This window comes from Dictyostelium discoideum, assembly GCF_000004695.1.
Source record: "Dictyostelium discoideum AX4 chromosome 2 chromosome, whole genome shotgun sequence".
In the NCBI taxonomy this organism is placed as follows: Eukaryota; Evosea; class Eumycetozoa; order Dictyosteliales; family Dictyosteliaceae; genus Dictyostelium; species Dictyostelium discoideum.
In genome coordinates, this window is record NC_007088.5 from 4,626,255 (window position 1) to 4,651,254 (window position 25,000).

A 25,000-nucleotide genomic window follows, 5' to 3' on the forward strand; every position below is an offset into this window, starting at 1 on the left:
CCCTATTATATTTGTCGTGCCATTGAAGCACATTCTCAGCAAGGTTTTGACGAACTAGAATTTCAAGTTGGTGACTTAATTGTAATCTATAATTCAAAAACTGTTGATTCAGATTGGTGGGTTGGTCGTTTTAAAACAACTTATGGTTTATTACCAAAGAAATGTGTTGAAATTATTAGAGATATTTCTCCAACTTCTGCAACTGCATTATCACCTTCAAAATCATCACCAACTACATCAACAACAACAACAACAACGACAACAACTACTAATACCGCTACAACAGCATCTCCACCAATTAAATCAACAATAGCCACACCACCACCACCATTACAAAAACCTATAACACCAGCACCACAAACAACTTTTACTCCAGTACCACCACAACCAGCACCATATAAGTTTGATATAAACTCAAATTATAAAAAAGGTATTGCTTTAACAAATTATAATAGCCAATTTGCAACTTATCTTTCATTTAAAAAAGGTGATATAATGGTATTAGAATCAAAAGAGGGTGATTTTTGGAAAGCACGTATTGGTGGTCAAGTTGGTTTAGTTTCTCCAAATTATATTAGAGAACATGATGTACAAGTACATCCACCAACTACAACCTTTACTGCTTCAGTTTATGATAACTCAAATAATTCAAATAATTCAAATAGTAATAGTAATAATATAAGTAATACTACAAATAGTAATAATGATAATATTAATACCAATATTAATAATTTAGCACTACCAGTAAAACCATCACCACCAATATCACCAAGAACAAACAACAACAACAACAATAATAATAGTATTAATAATAATGTAAATAGAAACGAAAATGAAAATACCAATATTAATCATGAACAACAACAACAATCAAAAACAGTAAATATATCTCAAATTAAAAATGATGCTAATAAAAGTAGTGAAATTGATGATGATGGTATAGCTAGAAAAATTAGGGATTCATTTACTCATTTCCAAACCAGGGAGGAATTACTTGATGCAATTCAAAATCTAGCAATTAAATTTGTAAAACAAACATCAGCTTTGAAAAAAGAGTTACAGCAAGAACAACAAGAAAAAGCAAATCTTGAGATGGAATTACAAGAAATCAAACAAAGATATAATATAAATTAATTTCAATGTTAAAGAAAAAAAAAAAAAAAAAAAAACAATTTATTTATTAAACTCTCAGCTAAATCATATTTTTATAATAAAGAATAATAAACATGTAAATTTATATAAAGTACCTTTATTTTAATAATTTTTTTTTAATATTTATTTAATTTAATTTGGAATTATGATCCAACCATTTTTATTTCAACTACCTTCCATCATTAACTGTAAATCCTTGAATATCTTCAACACAAACATATCGAATAAAAAAAAAAAAAAAAAAAATTTATCAAGCACAAAAATAAAAAAATGTAAAACAAATAATTTTTTCTATTTTTATTTTTATTATTTTATTTTTAGATTATAATCAGTAAATGAATTTAAGATTGATTTAAAATTATTCATTTTTCCATTTAAGTCGATATTTTTTGGATCTACCATAACCCTTGATAACGAACCATACTTTTTACCAATTGAAAGAGAAGTGACTAATGGTACCAATAGATTGAAATGATTTCCAATACGTTCCATTTGATATTTAATTAAAAGATCTAATCTTATTGATTCATCAGAGAGTAATTGATCAGGTATTTCAAACACTAATTCATCATGAACTTGTAAAACAAATCTAGGTGTACCAACAACATCACCTTTGCTATTAACACCAATGAATTCCCTTAATTTTGATAATGGTAATAATAATTCATTCATAATATTAATCATTGCCATCTTTATAATATCTGCTGAGCTACCTTGCATTATTGAATTGATTGCTTGAATTGGTGACGATGACAATGACGATGATGATGACGTTGAGGGAATAATAGAAGAATGGTCTTGAAATCTTCTTATTCTATTTCCAATTGTTAAAATTTTACCATTTTTAATTTGAGAATTAATTTTAATAAATGATGAAACCTCTTCAAATTTTAAATTAAAATTATTAATGTGTTCTTGAGCTTCATCAAGAGATACACCTAAAAGTTTATGTAATGAATTCTTTTGAATACCATAGAGTATACCATAAACTATACGTTTAACTTTATCACGAATTTCCTTTTTGACATTATTCGGATCGACACCATCAATTAATCTTGAGGCCATCATATTAATAACATCTTTACCACTTTCGAAATATTCAATTAAATGTTTATCCTTTGAATAATGTGCCATAATTCTTAATTCAATTTGATTATAATCCAATGCTACTAAACTATAACCTTCTCTTGAAATAAATGAATTTCTAATATTAATTATATTATTATTATTATTATATGAATTTAATTCATCAATGTTATCGTCATCTTCATCATCATCACCATCATTATCATTATTTAATAAAGTATATAAATTCTTTTCACCATTATTATTGTTATTATTATTATTAATATTATTAAAATTATCATCATCATCAAAATCGATATTATTTAATTTTGTTAATTTTGTTGAGTTTCTTGGTAAACTTTGAAAATTTGGTTTTGTTGAAGATAGACGACCTGTTGTTGTACCAGTTTGATTCCATAAACAAGAGAATTGAAATTTCAAATTATTGGTTCTATTTGATTTTAATATTATCTTTATATAGGATGAATTTAATTTTGTTAACTTTCTTACATTTGAAACAGAGTCAATGAAATCAACCACTTTTTTATTATTACAATTTAAAAATTTCACTCTTTCAATTGCTAACGTTTCCTTATTTGAACTCGTGATTTTATAATTCTCTAAATTCTTTCCAAACCAATCTAAAACTTGTTGTGGTGAATTTAAATTAATCTTTGGTTCTCTTATTAATTTTGAATCTTCATTATAAACACTACAATTAATTTCTTTAATTCTTTTTAAAATCTTTTCACTACAATTATCTAATTTTGATGTATCACAACAAACACCTTCAATTTCCATTTCTAATTGTATATACAAATAAAAGTAATAATATTATCAATTAATAATAATAATAATAATAATAATATTATTATTTATATTTATTTTATTTATACATACTAGATAAAATTACTAACACTTTCATTTCATTTGAAAATGGTATATTTAAATTTTCATCATCTATTAATCTTGTTAAAATTGTATATACCTCTAATAATGTTAAACAATCATTAGGATATCTATCTAAACTTGTTAACTTTTGCTGTTGTTCTGTTGTTGGTTACTTAATATTATTTTTTCATTATTTAAAATCAAATTCAAATCTTGATCAGATAAAATACCATTTGAACGAGTTTTCTTTAATTTAATAAAATTTAAGATGGAGTCCAATTGATACATATTCAATAATTTACAATTACTTTCATACAACCAAGCACCAATCATTGGATCCCAACAATTCTTTAACTCTAACCATTGAAATGATTTTATTAATGATTTAATAGAATCTTTACAATTATAAATAATCTTTAAAATTGAATCATCTTCAATAATCTCTTTCATGAATTTTAATTTCTCTTTATTTTCGCTATTATTATTATTATTATTATTATTATTATTATTATTATTATTATTATTATTATTATTATTATTATTATTATTATTATTATTATTATTTTCACTATCATTGCCATAGCTATCATCATAATCTTTTTCAATTTTAAAAATATATTTATTTGAAATTGAATATTTTTGCTGTTGTTGCTGTTGCTGTTGTTGTTGTTTTTCATTATCAAGTGTAAATGATTGTGAATTATAATTAAATTCATCACAATTTTTTAGTAATAATAAAGATAATGTATATGATTGAACAGTATTTGAAGGTGTATCCTTTTTTGAATCTGAGGGTGGTCTTATATTTGTTCCTCCATCATCGAATAAAACACCCCAAACAATTAATTTAATATTTGATTTAATAATACAAAATTCCTCTTTGAAATTATGGAAATTATCAACCACAGTGAATCCCAAAGGTTCTGTTTGTTTGTAGATTGGTTTATTCTCTCTCTTTATAAAATCATCTTGATTTTCCTTTTCATCTTTTCCACTTTTTTCACCTTTTCTTTGTCTTTTATTTACATTATTACCTGGTTTATTAATACTATTATTATTATTATTAATGCTATTGTTATTATTTTGTTGCTGTTGTTTTTGCTGTGTCACAATGGTTTTTGTATTTTGTGTGGTCGGAGGTTCATTTAAATTTTTAATATCAATATCATCAAAATTTCTTTTTTCTGTTGTATTTACATTTGAATTTATTGATAATGGTATTTGATTTGTAGGTTGTACTTTTTTAGTTTTTAATAAAATTGAAGGAAGATGTGTTGAGTTATTTTTTAAAGTGTTTGATATTGAACATTGATTATTAATATTATTTGAAGGATTTATTTTATTCACATCACTTTGATTAGCTATATTACAATTTATACTATTATTATTAATACTATTATTATTATTATTATTATTATTATTATTATTATTATTATTATTATTATTATTATTATTATTATTATTATTATTATTATTATTATTATTATTATTATTATTGGGTTGAGGTTTTGGTGATGGCTTCTTTGGGAGTGATAAACGTATTGAATAAGTGGAATTGGTTGTTGGTGATGTTTTATTTGGAGAATTGTTTACTAGAAGGGGTGAAGCGATTGGTATAGGATTTTTTGGTTGCGATGATAAAATAGTTTCTGAAGAATTTATAGTTATTTGTGAGTTGGTTGGGATTGTTGGTGATAAAATGGTTTTATTTTGACGTAAAGGATTTATAATTGTTGGTTTCAAAATTGGGGGTTTTTTACTCAACAAACTTGGAATCTTAATTCTGCAATTATTATTATTATTATTATTATTATTATTATTATTATTATTATTATTATTATTGTTAATATTATTATTAGTTATTAGATTATTTGTTGTTAGTGATGATTTAATTTGTTCATTATTATTTAAAATATTAACAATACCATCTTTCCCCACCACTTGAGACATTATTTTATTACGTCTTTTGTTATGAAGCTTTGGTGAAGTGTTATGTTTTTTAATTTAAAAAAAAAAAAAAAAAAAAAAAAAAAAAAAAAAATTTTCAAATTTCTTGGAATTATGGGCAAATTATCAATTAATTTAATTTTTTTAATTTAAATTTTTTAATTTGATTATTTAAATCCAGATTCATTTACAACTCATTTATTTTCATCATTATAGATTTTAAAAGATTAATTTGTAAATATTTAAAAAAAGTAAAAATTAAAATAAAAATAAAAAAAAAAAAATTATTATTGTTATTACTTAGATTTTCATTTGTTCTTATTTTTAATTTTTTTAAAATAAACTTTTTATATTTTTTTTTTTTTAAAAATTATTTAGTTGGCAATAGTTTTACATGTTTGATAAAGAAATGTGTGGGAATAGAGTTTATAAAATTTAAACTATCATTATAGATACAAATAAATTCAAATGAAGGTGGCCATATTAAATCTGGTAATTCATCACAATTATAACCTGTAAAATAAAATGATTTCAAATTAGGTGGTAAGGCATCTCTATCGATAGTTGAATTGAAAAAATCTGAAATTCGTAATAAAGTGAGTGATGATGGTAATACATCTCTTTGAATTGGTTGTTTGTAACTTGGTAATTTTAATACCCCTATGGATGATGGTAGATCTCCAACATTTAAGGGTTGATTAAAATCATAGATTTTTAATTTTTTAAGATTATTTGGTAAGAGACTATCGTTTAATTCGAATTCATCTGAAACTGTTAAAACTAGTTTTGAAATAGTAGGTGGGAATTTTACATCTGTTAAATCTATTTGACTTACATTGAGTTTCAACGATGTTAAATTTTTGAAAAAATCTAAAGAGTGTAAATGTGGGTTCCGAGTAGTGAAATTCATTATTTTTAGTGTTTGAATTGTTTTGGGTAATATTTGAATATCAGAGAATGCGTTCATTGATAAATTTGTAATTGTTGGTGGAAAGAGAGCTGCATTATCTTTGTTTCTACCAAGATGTAAAGTTTTAATTGAGATTGGTAATGAGTTTGGTTCAAGTTTATGATTGCCCGACTTGAATATCAATGATGTAACATTGTGTGGAATCATTCCTTTTTCAATGGTCTGATTAAAAAAAGAATCAAACTCTAATGAAGTTGTACCACCTGGTATAGATGTCGAGTCTAATTTATTAGTACCTCTTTTAGAATCAAAAGAATAATCAAGAGTTGTTACTGATTTTGGTATTGATCCATATAGAATTATTCCTTGATAATTTGGATCTAATATCAATGAGGTGAGTGATGGTGGTAATTCATCTCTATGAATTGAATGTTGAAATGATTTTCCAAAAGTTAAAGATTTTAATGTTCTTGGTAGCAATGGTATACCATTTGTGTCACTTAATGATTGATTAAACTCATCACTAAAATCAATCGATGTTAGACTATTACCAATCATATTACGAGTTAATTGTTGATCAAAATCAATCAATGTAATGGACTTACATGTATCTGGTATCCAATGGTCTACTAGTATAATATCTGAACAATCCATCTCTATATTTTCCGCAATTTGTGGCATTGGATACCAATTTGAGTAACGTTGGTTTTCATATCCATTTAAATCAAATAATCTGATGTTATTAAAATAATTTCTATATTTATATGTTGAAAAATTATTTATCCCTATATCAAAGCTATTATTATGATTATTATATATTCTAAGATGAAATAAAATTTGATCCCTAATAACCATATTTCCCCAAATTTTTTTAAATAATATATAATTATTATCAATTGTTTGATTTTTTAGTTGATTTGTTCTTATATTATTATTATTAATATCAGGTTGTGATTTTAAAATTAATTGATTTAAATTATTATTATTAATGGTAATATGATGATTTAAATTATTTTTAATGATTATAAGTATTGAACAATCGAATGAAATTCTTTTATTTCTATTGTTAATTGTGTCATTATTATTATTATCTGTAATTGAATGAGTATATATAATTTCATTATTAGAATTATTGGTTGTAAATGTGTTTTTTAAATTTTGAATATGATTATTTAGTGTTTGAAATTGTTGATCATTTAATCCTTTTAAATCATTTAAATGCTTTTTTTCATCTTCTTCTTGTCTATATAAATATGTTTTTATAATTAGTATAATAATAATAAAAATAATAAAATAAAAAATATAAAATATCAAAGTGTGTTAACGTATACAATTTTTTTTCTTTTTTATTTTGAAGGTTTTCATTATTGTTTTTATAATTATTGATACTATTACAATAATCTTGAAGTTGATTGAATGTAATATTTAAACTATTAATTGATAATATTAATAAACAATTTAAAAGCTCTTCATTGTTTTTATTATTATAATTATTAATTAAATAAGAGTAAATTATATTATCCATTTGACACACAAAAAAAAAAAAAAAAAAGGAAATGTGTTGGTGTTTTTTATTTTAAAACAATAAATTTAAATTTTTTTAATTTTTTTTTTTAAATAAATTTTTAAAATTTTTTTGATCCTCTTTTTTTTATCACCCAAGTGCACAGTAAAAAAAAAAAAACAATAAAAAAATTTCAAAATAAAAAAAAAATAAAAAAAAATAAAAATAAAAAAAAAAAAATATTAATAAATTAAAACACAATATTTGACCCATAACATTAAATTTTCAAAAGATAATATTAGAAACAATGCTTTAAAAAATTTCAAAGTTAGATCAAAAAGCAAGGATTGTTTTTGCCATCGATAAGTTACTAGCAATTAAGCGATGTGATATTTTCGCCAAAACATACCGAGATCCAGAGTGCTATAAAAGAATCACTGTTTTTTTTCAATTTAAATAGTGAGCCAAACGGTACCAACATATCGAATTTTAATTTTTAAAAAAAAAAAAAAAAAAATTTCAAATACTATTAATTCCCATAGTAATTATGATTAAATTAATATAGGATGAAAAAGCCTTCCATGTCAATTTCAAAGGAAGATGCAAAAAAAAAATAAAAAATAAGGTGATCAATCAATCTTGCCTTTTTAAATAAATAAGAAACCCTTTACAATTTTTAAATTACTTTTAACTAAAATATCTTTTTATTTTTATTATTTATTATCATTATTTTTTATTTTTTTTTTAATTTTTATAAAAGATCTTTTCTTGTTACAATACCAACAACTTCATTCTTTTTATTTACAACAGGTAAATGTTTGTGAACCATTTGCTTGATTTTTTGAACGACATGGTGTAAAAGCTGCACAACAATATAAAATGGTCGATGTGATTAATTAAAATGAAATCTTCTAAAACAAATAAATAAATCTTTTTATTTGCAAAGAATTTACTTCTCAATTGAGACGTGCATTTAAATTGACACCGAATAAACCACCTGCAACTGTTGCATTAAAATATTTATTTAAAAGTTCGTTTTATTAGTCTTGAAAATTTGATGAGGTTATTATAGTTTTTTCAAAGGTTTCAAGGGTTTTATCTTTAGATGTTGTTCTAAGTATTGTTTCAATACTCTTACTGAATTTTTTATTTCCCATTAGACGAAAATTTCTGAATTTTGAATAAACCGATGTATCGATATAGTTGAGCTCTGGTGTAAAGATGGATCTTTCAATAACAAATTGTTTTACCCATTCTCCAAGATGTTAATTGTCTTTCCAATGGAAGGTTTTAAATGGCCAATGTAAATGTAAAGAATATTTATCGTATTGATAGGAGAAGAGCAATAATGGTCCAATGCTATCGATTTCATCAGAGACCTGTGGATGTGTTTTCTTTAGATGGGTTTTCACTTCGTCGATTATAATTCTATCGATAAGATTGTTTTTATAAAGTTGTTTGTTTCTTTTATTTTCTTCTGCTTTCTCGGGTGGTAACTTAAAATCAATATCTAAATACAAATTACAATTTTCAAATTGTGGAATCAATTCATAATAATGACGAAGATTCAATGGCGTATTCATTATACATTTGAAGAGTTTTTCAATACTTGGAGATACTAAAAAAGTACGTTGACCTGTATCTCCAAATTCATATAAAAATATTTCAATAGAGCTGGCACTATTCATATAATTAAATGATATTGTTTACTTTGATACATCGGTTTTGTATGGAGTTGTATTTTTACAAACTGCTAATGATTTGAAAATCATAAACAATCAAACCTATTCGAATTGACTAACGTTTTACTATCAAATGATTTCAAATATTAATTTCGAAAATGCTGAAGTAACCATATTAAAAGTCATACCACCCATAGATAAGTGTATGGAACAAATTAACCAAAGAGGTAGAGCCTTTGAAGTCAGTAGTTTATCCATGTTTCCAAATTAACCGATAAAATTCGATCTCATTGTGTTAGTCAAGTTTTATCAAGACTTGAAAAACCAAAAAAATGCTGTATCGATACAAAAGCAATGATGACCTGTTCAATGACATTTTCTTTAATGAAAATCCAAACTCAATTCCCACACCATCCAATATTCCAACTCAATCTCTTCAAAGTTCACACTTAAATCTCAGTTTTTATTACCCATCGAATCAAGAGCAATATTTTAATATTCAAGATAAATTGAATTAATAAAACTAAATTCTAAATAATACTATAAAAAAAAAAAAAAAAAAAAAAAAATAAAAATATATTTAAATTAAATAAAAAAAGAAAAAAAAATGTCTACATTTGCCGATCTTCGTTCTGTTTACGGTGCCTTACTAGGTGGTATGGGTAGTATTGGTGCTTACTTTATTTATTCCAAACCAATAGATGGGTTTCATTAAAAGAATATTTTAGAAAAGATTAAGGTTTTTATTTTAGAATTAATTGATATAAATTATTATTATTATTAATATTTTTATTATTATTAATGGTGATATGATGATTTAAATTATTTTTAATGATTATAAGTATTGAACAATCGAATGCAATTCTTTTATTTCTATTGTCAATTGTGTCATTATTGTTATTATCTGTAATTGAATGAGTGTATATAGTTTCATCATTAGAATTATTGGTTATGAATGTATTTTTTAAATTTTGAATATGATTATTTAGTGTTTGAAATTGTTGATCATTTAATCCTTTTAAATCATTTAAATGGGTTTCTTCCTCTTCTTCTTGTCTATATAAATATGTTTTTATAAATTGGTATAATAATTATAAAAATAATAATAAAAATATAAAATAATTAAAGTGCGTTGATGCATACAATTTGTTTTCTTTTTTTTTTTGAAGGTTTTGATAATTGTTTTTATAATTATTGATACTATTACAATAATCTTGTACTTGGTTGAATGTAATATTTAAATTATTAATTGATAATATTAATAAACAATTTAAAAGCTCTTCATTATTTTTATTATTATAATTATTAATTAAATAAAAGTAAATTATACTATCCATTTGATAGCCAAATTAATTTTATCAAATAAAAAAGAAAAAAAAATGGTACTTTTTTTTTAATTTTGGTATTTAACTTTATTTTTTTATTATCAACATTAAATACTTTTTCTTAAAATAATTAATTATCAAAAAAAATGCGCCCATTCCCTTTTTTTAAATTTTTTTTATTAACCTAGATATTTTTATTTTGATAAATTTTATGATAAAAAAAAAAACAAAAAAAAAAAAAAATCTAAAAAAATCACTGGTTGGTAAAAGCTTTTTTTTTAAAAAAAAATAGTTTTTCGTGATTTTGGCAAAATTTCATTTTTATATGAACATGTAAAAGATCGGCCAACATTAAAAAAAAAAAATATATTTTTTTTTTTTTTTTAAATCAGACTGTTTTTTAGAGAGTTTTATTTAAAAACCACAATATACCACTTGGGATCACAAAAAATAAAAAAAAAATAAAAAAAATTAAAACATTTGCATTAAAAAATTTATTTAAAAATTAATAATTTAATTTCCCACGTTTTAATAGTTTTGTATGTTTGATAAAGAAATCTGTGGGAATAGAGTTTATAAAATTTAAACTATCATTGTAGATATAAACAAATTCGAATGAAGGTGGCCATATTAAATCTGGTAATTCATCACAATTATAACCTGTAAAATAAAATGATTTCAAATTAGGTGGTAAGGCATCTCTATCGATAGTTGAATCGAAAAAATCAGAAATTCGTAATAAAGTGAGTGATGATGGTAATACATCTTTTTGAATTGGTTGTTTGTAACTTGGTAATTTTAATACCCCTATAGATGATGGTAGATCTCCAACATTTAAGGGTTGATTAAAACCATAGATTTTTAATTTTTTAAGATTATTTGGTAAGAGACTATCGTTTAATTCGAATTCATCTGAAACTGTTAAAACTAGTTTTGAAATAGTAGGCGGGAATTTTACATCTGTTAAATCTATTTGACTTACATTGAGTTTCAACGAAGTTAAATTTTTGAAAAAATATAAAGAGTGTAAATGTGGGTGGGAACGAGTAGTGAAATCCATTATTTTTAGTGTTTGAATTGTTTTGGGCAATAGAAACACTTCAAGGCATTCATGTATTGATAAATTTGTAATTGTTGGTGGTAATTGAGCTGAATAGTCTTTGTTTCTACCAAGATGTAAAGTTTTAATTGAGATTGGTAATGAATCTGGTTCAAGTTTATGATTGCCCGAACCGAATTTCAATGATGTAACATTGTTTGAAATCACTCCTTTTTCAATGGTCTGATTGAAAAAATAATCAAACTCTAAAGATGTTGTGCCACCTGGTACCGATGTTGAGTCAAATTTACATGTACCATCTTTAGAATCAAAATAACAATGAAGAGTTGTTACTGACTTTGGTATTGATCCATATAGAATTACTCCTTGATATTTTGGATCCAATAATAATGATGTAAGTGATGGTGGTATTTCGTCTCTATGAATTGAATGTTGAAATAGTTTTCCAAAAGTTAAAGATTTTAATGTTCTTGGTAACCATGGTATACCATTTGTATCACTTAAAGATTGATTAAATTCATTACCAAAATCAATAGATGTTAGACTATTACCAATGATATTACGGGTTAATTGTTGATCAAAATCTATAAATGTAATGGATTTACATGTATCTGGTATCCAGTGTTCTCCAAGTATAATATCTGAACATCTCATCTCTATATTTTCAACAATTTGTGGCATTGGATAACAATTTGAGTTACGTTGGTTTTTATAGCCATCAGAATCCAATAACTTGACATTATTAAAATAATTTCTATATTTATATGTTGAAATGTTATTTCTCCTTATATCAAAGCTATGATTATGATTATTATATATTCTAAGATGAAATAAAATTTGATCCCTAATAATCATATTTCCCCAAAACTTTTTAAATAATATATAATTATTATCAATTGTTTGATTTATTTGTTGATTTGTTTTAATTTTATTATTAATATCAGATTGTGATTTTAAAATTAATTGATTTATATTATTATTATTAGTGAGATGATTTAAATTATTTTTAATGATTATAAGTATTGAACAATCGAATGAAATTCTTTTATTTCTATTGTTAATTGTGTCATTATTATTATTATCTGTAATTGAATGAGTATATATAATTTCATTATTAGAATTATTGGTTGTTAATATATTTTTTAAATTTTGAATTTGATTATTTAGTGTTTGAAATTGTTTGTCATTTAATCCTTTTAAATCATTTAAATGCTTTTTTTCCTCTTCTTGTCTAAAAATGTTTATAAATTAGTATAATAATATAATAATAAAATATAAAATATAAAATAATCAAAGTGTGTTAATGCATACAATTTTTTTATTTTTTTTATTTGAAGGTTTTGATTATTGTTTTTGTAATTATTGATACTATTACAATAATCTTGAAGTTCATTGAATGTAATATTTAAATTATTAATTGATAATATTAATAAACAATTTAAAAACTCTTCATTATTTCTATTGTTATAATTATTAATTAAATAAGAGTAAATTATATTATCCATTTGATATTCATAAAAAAAAAATAATAAATAATAAAATGGAATTAAAAAAGTAAGATTGACTTGTACAGAAATAGTTTTTCCTAAGGGATAACCAAAAAAAGGCACTTTTTTTTGGCCCTCAAGGTGAAAAATAAAATTGGAACTTCCTGTGGGTAATTGAGTTAATTATGAAAAACTTAGTGATTTAGAATAAACCAAATTATTAAAAAATTTTCATTCCCAAATTTTTTTTTTTTTTTTTTTTTTTTTTTTTAAAAAAAATGAATGCATGGCTTAAACTTTTAAATAATATTAAACAATATTTGCTAAAATCTATTGTAAAATTAAATTTAAAATGTAATTATTAGTATTTAAAAAAAAATAAAAAAAAAAAATGAACTTCAAAAAAAAAAAAAAAAAAAAAAAAAAAAAAAAAGAAACCCCGAAAAAAAAAAAAAAATAAACTCAAAAAAAAAATAAACTCAAAAAAAAAATCACAAATAAAAAACAAACCCTTTTTCTATTTGAGCCCTGGTATTTCTGATTTTTTTTTTTTTTGGAAATTATTCTTTTTATTCTATTTATTTTTTTTTTAAATTTTTTTAATAACCTTGTTTATTCCCCAATAACTTAATCTTTTTCAAAAACTTTTTTTTTTTTACAATAACTCAATTTTTCAAGGAATGGTTCACCAGCAAACTTTTTTTTCACTTTGTTTTATTAAAATTTTAAGTAAAAAAAAATAAAGAAATAATAAAAATTCTCTTTTTTTAATAAACTATTATTTTTTTTTTCAATTTATAACTTTTTTATAAATTTCTATTTTATAACTTTTTTATAAATTTCTATTTTATAACTTTTTTTTTTTTTTAAATCTTAAAAAAAAAAAAAAAAAAAAATAATAATAATAAAAGCCAATAATAGTAATAAAATTTTAAAAAACTAATTACAAAATTTTCATTATCAAATTTTATTTATTTAGTTCATTTTTTTTTTCTGATTTTTTTTTTTTTTTTTTGATTTGATTTAAATTAATTCGATTTTATTTTTTCAAAAAAATTAATTTTACTTTTTTTTTTTTTTTTTTTTTTTTTTTTTTTAAAATTTGGTTGGAATGCCAAGCTTCAGTGGCAGAATGTTCAGTCAACAATCAAACAGTAAATAATACAATTTCAATCATTCATTAAAAATTTATTATTTTATCAAAGCAACAAATTCTGATCAGTGCGACTATATCTTTTGAAATTTATTAGCAGCAGTTGATTATTTTATGGTTGCAACAACTCTAATAGGATGAATTCTAGTAACAAACAGATAATCTACTTGTCGATGGCAAATATTGTTCAACATTCACAACTAATTGATAGAACTGATTCAATAGAAGTTTTATATCAACTCTTGATATTTGCCAATATGTTTGGACCAATAATAATAACAATGGTAAAGAAGAATCAGATGAGCCAATATTAAAAGTTGGTAATAATGTTTAGGTTCATTCAATACTGGAAAACTTAGAAACCTCCAATAAAGTGAGTGATGATGGTAATACATCTTTTTGAATTGGTTGTTCGTAACTTGGTAATTTTAATATCTCTATCGATGATGGTAGATCTCCAACATTTAATGGTAGATCGAATTCATATATTATTAATTTTTTAAGATTATTCGGTAGGAGACTATTGTTTAATTTGAAATTTTATAAAACTGTCAAAGTTAGTTTTATAATGGTAGGTGAGAATTCTACACCAGTTAAATCCACTCCAATTGCATTAAGTTCCAATGATTTTAAATTTTCAAAAATATGGAAAGAGTGGCTATCTAATTGGGTAAAATTATTTGAACCAATTATTTTTAGTTTTTCAATTGTTTTGGGCAATATTCCGATGTCAGAGAATGTAACAATTGATAAATTTGTAATTGTTGGCGGAAAGACTTTTTGAGTAAAAATGGTTCTGTTTCGACCTAGACCTAAAGTTTTAATTGATATTGGTAATGAATTTGGTTCAAGTTTATAATCGCCCATACGGAATTTCAACGATGTAACATAGTGTGGAATCATACCTTTTTCAATGGTCCCATTATAATAAAAATCAAACTCCAATGAAGTTGTACCACCTGGTACCGACGTTAAGTCAAATTTATATATGTCGTGTTCTTTAAAAAATAAAGAATAATGAAGAGTTGTTACTGATTTTGGTATTGATCCATATTGGATTACTCCTTTGTACACTGGAATAAATATTAGTGTTGTAAGTGATGGTGGCATTTCATCTCTATGAATTGAATGTTGAAATGATTTTCCAAAAGTTAAAGATTTTAATGTTCTTGGTAACCATGGTTCACCTTTTGTGTCACTTAACGATTGATTAAATTCATTACTAAAATTAATGGATGTTAGACTATTACCAATAATGTTACGGGTTAATTGTTGATCAAAATAGGTAAATTTAATGGATTTACAAGTATCTGGTATCCAATGATCTACTAGTATAATATCTGAACAATTCATCTCTATCTTTTCTGCAGTTGATGGCATTGGACAACAATTTGAGATATTTTGTTGGTGGTTGTTATTCTCATCAGAATTCGATATGTTGGAATTATTAAAATAATTTCTATATTTATATGTTGAAATATTATGTCCCCCTATATCAATGCTATAAATGATTCTGATTATTATATATTCTAAGATGAAATAAAATTTGATCCCTGATAAATATATTTCCCCAAACTTTTTTTAAATAATATAATTATTATCAAGTGTTTGATATATTTGTTGATTCGTTCTTACTTTATTAATATCAATTAATTTTAAAATCACAACCTGATTTAAATTATTGCATTTATTATTACTATTATTGGTGGTATGATTTAAATTATTTTTAATGGTGATATGATGATTTAAATTATTTTTAATGATTATAAGTATTGAACAATCGAATGCAATTCTTTTATTTCTTTTTGTTAATTGTGTCATTACTATTTTCTGTAATTGAAGGTTTTGATTATTGTTTTTATAATTAATACCATTACATTAATCTTGAAGTTGGTTGAATGTAATATTTAAATTATTAACATCCAAGCCATGATCGCTTAGAAGGGCTTGTATTAACCCGTTGGCACGAATAGCCCGGACAGCAGGACAGCCCTTAAAAAAAATTTTAAAAAAAAAAGGGCTGGTTTCAAGATTTTTTTTTTTTTTTTAAAATAAAAAAGGACCACACAGGCTTATAAAAAGAATTAATTTGTCATAAAAATTAAATGTAATAAACGTATTAAAAAAATTTTAAAATTTTAAAATGTAATGAATGTATTAAAAAAATTTTATAATTTAAAATGTAATAAACGTATTAAATTATTAAAAAGAAATGTATTATTTTAAATAAAAAAATAATAGATATTTAAGTGTTATGAAGGAAGTTTTTTTTTATTTAAGTTTAATAAATTTAAATTAAAGCATGGAGATTTGTCACATTAATTTTTTATTTTTCGAGAACCTGCCTCTCTCTTTTTGACTCAGACATTTTTTTTTTTTTTATTTTTTTTTTTTTTTTTGGCTTGAATATTTTGTCGGCAAGCTGCCGAAAGAATTAATGTGATCATTTTTACCGGCCGGTAGTTTTAATATGGGAACCATTAGTTAATATGTATTGTCACTACAGTCTTTTGCGGTGTTTTGTTTAAAGTTGATTCTTTTCAAATATTGGGACTTCCCATATAAAACTACCGGCCGGTAAAAATGTCACATTAATTCTTTCGGCAGCTTGCCGACAAAATATTCAAGCCAAAAAAAAAAAAAAAAAATAAAAAAAAAAAATATCTGAGTCAAAAAATCACATAAAAAAAAAAAATGAGCGAAATTTTTTGACAATCTGGTTTATTAATTCAAATTATTATTTTAATAATAATAATAATAATTTTTATTAAAAAAAAAAAAAAAAAAAAAAAAAAAAAAAAAAAAAAAAAAAAAAATATCTGAGTCAGTTTTTAAAAAACAAAAAAAAAAAAATTAATGTGACAAATTATTAAATAGTTATTTATTGAAATATTTATTTTCGTATGTGCGACTGACTGTGTCTTTTATTTTTGATATTTTCTTTGTATGATTTTGGTTTATTATTTGAAATAAATAAATTCATTGGAAGTGCCACCATTTAAATTTTTTTTTTTTTTTTGGGAAAAAACAACATGTGTATTTGGATCCATTTGAAAAGATTGTAAAAAGGACTACACAGGCTTATAAAAAGGTTTTTTTTAAAAAAAATTAAAAAAAAAAAATAAAAACAATAAAAAAAACGATAAAAACATTACAATTTTTTAATTTTTTGTTAATTAATGTTCTTTTAAATAAAAAAAAATATATAAAAATAAAAAATAAAAAAAATAAAATAAAACAATTACATCAAAACAGTTGTTTTAAAAATTAATATTTTTATTTTATATTTTTTTTTTTTTAAAATTGTTCACTTTGTAATAGTTTTACATGTTTGATAAAGAAATGTGTGGGAATGGAATTTATAAAATCTAAACTATCACCACAGATATAAATAAATTCAAATGAAGGTGGCCATATTAAATCTGGTAATTCTTTACAACCATAACCTGTAAAATAAAATTATTTTAAATTTGGTGGCAATGCATCTCTATCCATACTTGAATTGAAAAAATCTGAAACGCCTAATAAAGTGAGTGATAATGGAAATAAATCTTTTTAAATTGGTTGTTTGTACTGTGGTAGCTTTAATACCTCTATTGATGATGGTAAATCTCCAACATTTAATGGTTGATTAAAATTAAATAATTTTAATTTTTTAAAATTATTTTGTAAGAGACAATCATTAAATTCCAAATAATCTGAAACTGCTAAAGTTAATCTTGAAATAATATTTGGGAATTTTACATTGGTTAAATCCACCTGTTTTGCATCAAAGTTCAATGATGTTAAATTTTTAAGAAAATAAAAAGAGTGGTTATCTAATTGGGAAGGAGGACTAAAATCCATTATTTTTAGTTTTTGAATTGTTTTCGGTAATATTTTGATATCAGAGAATGTATATACTGATAAATTTGTAATTGCTTGTGGGAAGACATCTCGAGGAAAGTTTTGGTTGCTACCAAGATGTAGAGTTTTAATTGAGATAGGTAATGAATTTGATTTAATTATACTATTGCAGAAACTGAATTTCAACGATGTAACATTGTGTGAAATCATACCTTTTTCAATGGTCTGGTCAAAAAAAGAATCAAACTCTAATGATGTTGTACCACCTGGTATCGATGTTGAGTCTAATTTAGCACCACCCTTAGAATCAAAATAATAATGAAGAGTTGTTACCGATTTTGGTATTGATCCATATTCGATTACTCCTTTATATTTTGGATCCAATATTAATGATGTAAGTGATGGTGGTATTTCGTCTCTATGAATTGAATGTTGAAAAGATTTTCCAAAAGTTAAAGATTTTAATGTTCTTGGTAACCATGGTATACCATTTTTGTCACTTAATGATTGATTAAAATCCTTGCCAAAATCAATGGATGTTAGACTATTACCAATGATATTACGAGTTAATTGTTGATTAAAATGCGAAAATATAATGGATTTACATGTATCTGGTATCCAGTGGTCTACTAGTATAATATCTGAACATCTCATCTCTATCTTTTCCACAATTTGTGGTATTGGATAACAATTTGAGTTATGTTGGTCGCATAAGCCATTAAAACTCAATAACTTGACATTATTAAAATAATTTCTGTATTTATATGTTGAAATATTATTTCTCTTTATTTCAAATGCTATGATTATGATTATTATATATTCTAAGATGAAATAAAATTTGATCCCTGATAAATATATTTCCCCAAACTTTTTTAAATAATTTATAATTATTATCAATTGTTTGATCTATTTGTTGATTTGTTCTTATTTTATTATTTAAATCAGGTTGTGGTTTTAAAATCAATTGATTTAAATTATTACTATTATCATTATTTTTAATGGTGATATGATGATTTAAATTATTTTTAATGATTATAAGTATTGAACAATCGAATGCAATTCTTTTATTTCTATTGTTAATTGTGTCATTACTATTATTGTTATTATCTGTAATTGAATGATTATATATAACTTCATCATTAGAATTATTGGTTGTAAATGTGTTTTTTAAATTTTGAATATGATTATTTAGTGTTTGAAATTGCTGATCATTTAATCCTTTTAAATCATTTAAATGCTTTTTTTCCTCTTCTTCTTGTCTATATAAATATGTTTTTATAAATTAGTATAATAATAAAAATAATAATAAAAATAATATATAAAACAATCAAAGTGTGTTAATGCATACAATATTTTTTTTCTTTTTTTTATTTGAAGGTTTTGATTATTGTTTTTGTAATTATTGATACTATTACAATAATCTTGAAGTTGGTTGAATGTAATGTTTAAATTATTAATTGATAATATTAATAAACAATTTAAAAACTCTTCATTGTTTTTATTATTATAATTATTAATTAAATAAGAGTAAATTATGTTATCCATTTGATATTAAAAAAAAAAAAAAAAAAAAATCTCCAAAAAAAAAAAAAAAAAAAAAAAAAAATATCTCCAAAAAAAAAAAAAAAAGCTTTTTTTTTTGGGGCAGTGTTTTTTTTTTTTATTTTTAAATTTTTATTTTTAAACTTTAATAACAAGAAAAACATTTTATAATATTATTTTAATCTAATATGGTTGGTAAAGAAGTCAAGATCAATTGAATTGATGAAATTAAAGCTGGCTTCTGAGATATAAGCAAATTCAAATGAAGTTGGCCATATTAAATTTGGTAATTTTCTAAGTTCACGACCATGAAAATAAAATAATTTTAAATTTGGTGGTAATGCATCTCTTTGTATGGTTGAAATGCAATGATCTTGTAATTTTAAAACATTGAGTGAAGAAGGTAAATCACCATTTTTTATTGGGTAATCATAATTGGGTAATTTTAAAACTTCAATTGAAGATGGTAAATCACCATTGGCAATTGGGTGGTTAAATTCTTTAAGTTTTAATTTTTTGAGTGAATTTGGGAAGATTCCATTACTCAATTTTAAATTTGGGCAACTTAATACTATTCTTAAAAGTGTATTTGGAAAAACCCCTTCTTCTAAAACTGAATCAGATAGTTTTTCAATTTTTAATGATGTTAAATTTCTAAAATTATTAAATGAGATTTTTGATAAATTAAAAAAACTTGTTATTTTTAAAGATTCTATTGATTTTGGTAAAAAGCAACTATGATAATCACCATAAATTGATAATTTTTTAATATTAGGTGGTAAGATATTATCACTATCCAATTCAATTGAACCTATTCTTAATGTTTTAATTGATAGAGGTAATGAATTTGGTTCAATTTCAATTTTAGAAATATTATCAATTTCCAAAGATGTTACATTAATGGGAATCATATCTTTTTTGATTGTTTGATTAAAATAACAACCAATTTTTAATGAGGTTACACCTTTACTAATTGATTTTGTATCAAAATGATTTTTTCTGATTGTGAAAAATTCATAATGAAGAGTTGTAACTGATTTTGGTATTGATTCATTTAAGATTATTCCTTGATATTCAGAGTCCAAAAATAGTTCTGTCAATGATTGAGGTAATTCATTTCTTTGAATTGTTTGTTGAAATGATTGACCTAGACTTAAAGTTTTAAGTTTCTTGGGTAACCATGGTAATCCATTTGAATCACTCAATGGTTGATTAAATGAATTTCCAAAGAAAATTGTAGTCAAACTATTACTAATTATATTTCTATTTAATTTTTGTTGATTAAAGTTATGAAAATAAATTGATTTACATGTATCTGGTATCCAATGATCACCTATTGTAATACTTGAACAATCAACTTCAACTCTTTCAACTCCATATGGTAATGGATAAAAACGATTTGTTAATGGGGTAAATCCAATTTCGCCATTATTATCCTCAATTATTAATTTAACATTTTTAAAATAATTTCTATATTTATATGGTGTAATCTCTTTTATTGGAATCCCATAAAAACCACAATTAAGATTATTATATATTTTAAGATGAAATATAATTTGTTTCCTAATAATCATATTTCCCCAAACTCTTTTAAATAAATTATAATTTCTTTCAAAGCTGTTTGAATTATTTTTTAATTTATTATTATTATTATTATTTAAAATTTCTTTAGAATTATTAATAAAAATACAAGTTTCTTTAAAATTATTATTATTATTATTATTATTAATTGTGATGAGATGATTTAAATTATTTTTAATGATTAAAAGTATTGAACAATCAAATGCGATTCTTTTATTTCTATTGTTAATTGTTTCATTATTATTATTATCTGTAATTGAATGTTTATATATAATTTCTTCATTGAAAATTTTGCTATAGAAGATATTTAAAATTTGTGTATGATAATTTACTATTTCAAACTGTTGTTCATTTAATCCTTTAAAATCACATAAAAAATCATTTTTTTCATTTCTATTTATAAAACATAATAATAATATTAATTTTTATTAGTGATAAAAATAAAATTTATTATAAGGGTATATATGTATATTTTTTTTTTTATTTATTTAAATATTTATACAAACAATAATGTTTTTCTTTTTAAATTATTATTATAACAATAATTTAATAATTCATTAAAAGTTATATTTAAATTATTAATTGATAATATTAATAAACAATTTAAAAATTCTTCATCATTGTTACCGCAATCATAATTATTAATTAAGTATGAATAAAAAATACTCTCCATTTTGTAATTATTTAGGTTGTGTGATGTTGAAAAAAAAAAAAAAAAAAAAAAAAAAAAAATATGTTATTAATATTATTAATTATTTTTTATTACCACACAGGGTTTTTTTTTCTCATGTGAAAATATTAATAATTAAAAAGGGAACTGTTTAACTTAATTTCAAAAAAAAAAAAAAAAATAGGGTTGACAAAACCTTTTTTTTTTTTTTTTTTTTTTTTTTTTTTTTTTTTTTTGAATTCTAAGATTTAATACTTTATTTTTTAATATTTGTTACAGAGTTATTGCTATTAGTACTACTACTATTAGTTGATAGTGATGGTGAATTACTACCACTGCCACTACTATTATCATCTTCAAACATTTTCACTTTATTTTTAACTAAATTGCTATTATTTAATTCTTCAGGAGTGATTACATGTCTCTTTAAATCACTACTACTTGAATTACTATTACTATTAAAAGCAAAACCATCACTAGAACTTGATAATGGTGATGATGATGAACTTGTTGTAAATCGTTTCATTATTGATGGTGATGCCCTTCCTGTCATTGTTGGTGAAATATCAACTCCACTTCCACCTCCATTACTGGAACTACTATTACTATTTGTTGTTGTTGTTGTAGAAGAATTATTTACAGCAGACATTATTGCACTGTTTGGTCTAAATGAAGAATTTGAACTTGAAATTGAACCAGAACTTCTAAATGATGATTGTCTTGATAAAACTGGTGATGTTGTGGTTGTTGTTGTGGTTGTTAAGGATGAATTGACTGAATTTGTTAATGGTGAATTTGAAGATGGAGGGGATGATGATAATTTCTTTTCATTTAAATTTGTAGCTGATAGTTTTGATTGCATTTGTTTTGGTTGAGATGTTGTATGTTGATTTTGTTTAATCTCTTCCAAAGCTAATAATATTGGTGATAATTGTTGTTGAAGATTTATATTGATTTTATTAATAATTGAAGATTCCAATTGTTTAATTTCATTTTTAATATCATTAACAATCTTTTGATTAGAGCTATCAATATAAGTGAATAATTTAGTTTCCAATTGTTTAAATTCATTCGTCATACTAATTGAAAATGGTGGTGTAATTGGTAATGGTTTATTTGGTGCAACATGTAAAAGGTTATTTCCACTTCCACTTTTTCCAATTGTTGATAAATTATTTTTTTTATTTTTCTTTTTATTTGATTTCTTTGTTGACTTATTTTTCTTCTTTCTAACAACCATTGTACCTGTTGCTGAAATTTCTTCATCTTCATTAATTTCATCATCATCTTCTTCTTCTTCTTCTTCTTCCTCATCATCTTCTTCTTCATCTTCTTCTTCATCATCTTGATCAGATGTAACACCACCATTACCATTACCACTACCTTTCTTTTTACCATGGAAAATAGTTGTACTAAATGGATCAACATCTTCATCATCCTCATTTTCATCATCATCATCCTCATCATCTTGTTCATCATCTTGTTCATCCTGATTATTATTTAAATGTTTTGAATCTTCCTCTTCTTCTTGGAAATCTCTACAAGTTGTATAATTTCCTTTGAAACTTAACATACCTTTGGAAGAGGTTGCTAATTTTAAAGAATTATTACAATTGTCCAATTCATCAGAAGGTGATGATGGTATTGGTGAAATGATTGAAGTTGATAAACCATCTGAACCAATATCTCCACCATTTACAGTTGCATTTGGTGATTGTGGTGATGATGATGATGAAGATTGTGAAGTTTGATGTTTTTGTTGTTTTTTTAAATCATCAATTTTCTTTTTCTTAATTTTAAATAATTGATTAACCAAATCTGATAAAACATCAGGACCTCTATCTTTTTTAAGGAATGGATGACAAAGTAAATCGATTGGTGACGCTCTTTTCTCTGGATCTTTAACTAAACATCTTGCCAAGAAATCATTTAATAGAGGTGACCATTTTTTAGGTTCAGCAAATGTTGGAGGTGGCCAATTTGGTACCATTTTCATTGCTCTCATTGGTGGCAAATCAATATGTGGTGGTAAACCATCTGCCATTTCAATGATGGTGATACCTAATGACCAAATATCAGCTTTATAATCGTAATTCTTTTTTAAGATAACCTCAGGTGCCATCCATAATGGTGTACCAATCATCTCTTTAGATTGATCCAATGCACCATTTAATTTCTCTGAAACACCGAAATCTGCAATTTTCACATCACATCCTTCACTTAGTAATACATTTGCTGCCTTTACATCACGATGAATAATATTTTGACTATGTAAATAAATTAAACCTTTGAGTGTGTTTTTCACAACAAATGAAATTTGTGCCTCGTTTAATGTTTTCTCTGTTGATTCAATTATATCTCTAATACTACCTAAAGCACAGAAATCCAATAGAATCCAAATATGGGATTCAGTTTGAAGTGAACCAAAATAAGAGACGATATTTGGAGATTTACAATTTTTTAAAATATTAATTTCATTTTGAAGTGAAACACTCTCTGATTCTTTCATTTCAATAACTTTAATTGCTAATGTAAATCCTAAATCTTTATGTGTACCTTTATAAACTGATCCATATGCACCATCACCTAATTTCTCATCCAATATAAAATCATTATGTCCTGTCCATTTCAAATCAAAATCAACATGCATCTTATGTATAACATTATATGGTACTGATATTTCTGTATTTATATCAAATGTTGATTTAGTTTTCTTATGTGATTTTTTATTAGTAGTTGTTGCTGCTGTTGTGTTTGGTGATGATATTGCTAATGATGATGATGATGGTGATGATGTTAATGATGATGTTGTTGATGGTGTTGTTGTTGATGATGATAATGATGATTCTTTATGATGATGATGATGTTTAAATATTTCAGGTGTTTTTAAAAACTTTTTCTTTTTCTTTTCTTTTAATGGTTGATCATTTGATGGTCTTGGTGAAATTAATCCATTTGGAGAAGTTTCACTCGAACCACCATTTGTAGTTTGAATTTCAACATTTTGTTGAGTTGGTGTACTTGGTAATTGTGAAATTGATGATTGTAATAATTTTGGTGATGAAATAAATTGTGCAATTTTACGTGTTAATTTTCTTGATTCATGAGTATTGTTATTATTATTATTATTATTATTATTATTATTATTATTATTATTATTATTATTATTATTATTATTATTATTA

At 23.3% G+C, this 25,000-nt stretch overlaps 14 protein-coding genes across 14 annotated transcripts in view; 3 read left to right on the forward strand and 11 right to left on the reverse strand.

Annotated features, from left to right (window-relative positions):
• DDB_G0274423 (hypothetical protein) overlaps window positions 1-1,134 on the forward strand; it is a gene marked incomplete at both ends in the record, with an annotated part of 2,091 nt that extends 957 nt beyond the window's left edge. Inside the window, one exon of the mRNA XM_639111.1 lies at window positions 1-1,134. This exon is cut by the window's left edge and continues 957 nt beyond it. Within this exon, the coding sequence (XP_644203.1) occupies window positions 1-1,134 (1,134 nt within the window).
• A 324-nt stretch (window positions 1,135-1,458) lies between these two features.
• On the reverse strand, window positions 1,459-3,018 carry DDB_G0274421 (hypothetical protein; the record flags this gene model as incomplete). The annotated part of the gene is made up of 1 exon (XM_639112.1): window positions 1,459-3,018. The coding sequence occupies one exon, from the start codon at window positions 3,016-3,018 to the stop codon at window positions 1,459-1,461; it is 1,560 nt and encodes a 519-aa protein (XP_644204.1).
• An 85-nt stretch (window positions 3,019-3,103) lies between these two features.
• On the reverse strand, window positions 3,104-5,058 carry DDB_G0274419 (hypothetical protein; the record flags this gene model as incomplete). Its single annotated transcript, XM_639113.1, has 2 exons — window positions 3,104-3,267; window positions 3,339-5,058. 2 exons carry the CDS (start codon window positions 5,056-5,058, stop codon window positions 3,104-3,106), a joined length of 1,884 nt encoding a protein of 627 aa, XP_644205.1.
• A 367-nt stretch (window positions 5,059-5,425) lies between these two features.
• Window positions 5,426-8,442, reverse strand: DDB_G0274949 (hypothetical protein; the record flags this gene model as incomplete). Its single annotated transcript, XM_639114.1, has 2 exons — window positions 5,426-7,208; window positions 8,423-8,442. The coding sequence occupies 2 exons, from the start codon at window positions 8,440-8,442 to the stop codon at window positions 5,426-5,428; spliced, it is 1,803 nt and encodes a 600-aa protein (XP_644206.1).
• A 292-nt stretch (window positions 8,443-8,734) lies between these two features.
• Window positions 8,735-9,157, reverse strand: DDB_G0274951 (hypothetical protein; the record flags this gene model as incomplete). The annotated part of the gene is made up of 1 exon (XM_639115.1): window positions 8,735-9,157. One exon carries the CDS (start codon window positions 9,155-9,157, stop codon window positions 8,735-8,737), a length of 423 nt encoding a protein of 140 aa, XP_644207.1.
• Window positions 9,158-9,284: 127 nt separating this feature from the next.
• Window positions 9,285-9,422, forward strand: DDB_G0274417 (hypothetical protein; the record flags this gene model as incomplete). The annotated part of the gene is made up of 1 exon (XM_639116.1): window positions 9,285-9,422. The coding sequence occupies one exon, from the start codon at window positions 9,285-9,287 to the stop codon at window positions 9,420-9,422; it is 138 nt and encodes a 45-aa protein (XP_644208.1).
• Window positions 9,423-9,483: 61 nt separating this feature from the next.
• On the forward strand, window positions 9,484-9,669 carry DDB_G0274415 (hypothetical protein; the record flags this gene model as incomplete). Its single annotated transcript, XM_639117.1, has 1 exon — window positions 9,484-9,669. The coding sequence occupies one exon, from the start codon at window positions 9,484-9,486 to the stop codon at window positions 9,667-9,669; it is 186 nt and encodes a 61-aa protein (XP_644209.1).
• Window positions 9,670-9,894: 225 nt separating this feature from the next.
• DDB_G0274413 (hypothetical protein) lies at window positions 9,895-10,488 on the reverse strand (the record flags this gene model as incomplete). Its single annotated transcript, XM_639118.1, has 2 exons — window positions 9,895-10,207; window positions 10,295-10,488. 2 exons carry the CDS (start codon window positions 10,486-10,488, stop codon window positions 9,895-9,897), a joined length of 507 nt encoding a protein of 168 aa, XP_644210.1.
• Window positions 10,489-10,981: 493 nt separating this feature from the next.
• Window positions 10,982-13,041, reverse strand: DDB_G0274637 (hypothetical protein; the record flags this gene model as incomplete). The annotated part of the gene is made up of 2 exons (XM_639119.1): window positions 10,982-12,767; window positions 12,848-13,041. The coding sequence occupies 2 exons, from the start codon at window positions 13,039-13,041 to the stop codon at window positions 10,982-10,984; spliced, it is 1,980 nt and encodes a 659-aa protein (XP_644211.1).
• A 1,675-nt stretch (window positions 13,042-14,716) lies between these two features.
• DDB_G0274411 (hypothetical protein) lies at window positions 14,717-15,997 on the reverse strand (the record flags this gene model as incomplete). Its single annotated transcript, XM_639120.1, has 2 exons — window positions 14,717-15,751; window positions 15,812-15,997. 2 exons carry the CDS (start codon window positions 15,995-15,997, stop codon window positions 14,717-14,719), a joined length of 1,221 nt encoding a protein of 406 aa, XP_644212.1.
• A 1,734-nt stretch (window positions 15,998-17,731) lies between these two features.
• Window positions 17,732-18,676, reverse strand: DDB_G0274635 (hypothetical protein; the record flags this gene model as incomplete). The annotated part of the gene is made up of 1 exon (XM_639121.1): window positions 17,732-18,676. One exon carries the CDS (start codon window positions 18,674-18,676, stop codon window positions 17,732-17,734), a length of 945 nt encoding a protein of 314 aa, XP_644213.1.
• Window positions 18,677-18,812: 136 nt separating this feature from the next.
• On the reverse strand, window positions 18,813-19,567 carry DDB_G0274633 (hypothetical protein; the record flags this gene model as incomplete). The annotated part of the gene is made up of 2 exons (XM_639122.1): window positions 18,813-19,281; window positions 19,371-19,567. 2 exons carry the CDS (start codon window positions 19,565-19,567, stop codon window positions 18,813-18,815), a joined length of 666 nt encoding a protein of 221 aa, XP_644214.1.
• Window positions 19,568-19,737: 170 nt separating this feature from the next.
• DDB_G0274631 (hypothetical protein) lies at window positions 19,738-21,818 on the reverse strand (the record flags this gene model as incomplete). Its single annotated transcript, XM_639123.1, has 2 exons — window positions 19,738-21,538; window positions 21,652-21,818. 2 exons carry the CDS (start codon window positions 21,816-21,818, stop codon window positions 19,738-19,740), a joined length of 1,968 nt encoding a protein of 655 aa, XP_644215.1.
• Window positions 21,819-22,071: 253 nt separating this feature from the next.
• pakF (PAKL subfamily protein kinase) overlaps window positions 22,072-25,000 on the reverse strand; it is a gene marked incomplete at both ends in the record, with an annotated part of 3,531 nt that continues 602 nt past the window's right edge. Inside the window, one exon of the mRNA XM_639124.1 lies at window positions 22,072-25,000. This exon is cut by the window's right edge and continues 602 nt beyond it. Coding sequence (XP_644216.1) covers window positions 22,072-25,000 — 2,929 coding nt within the window.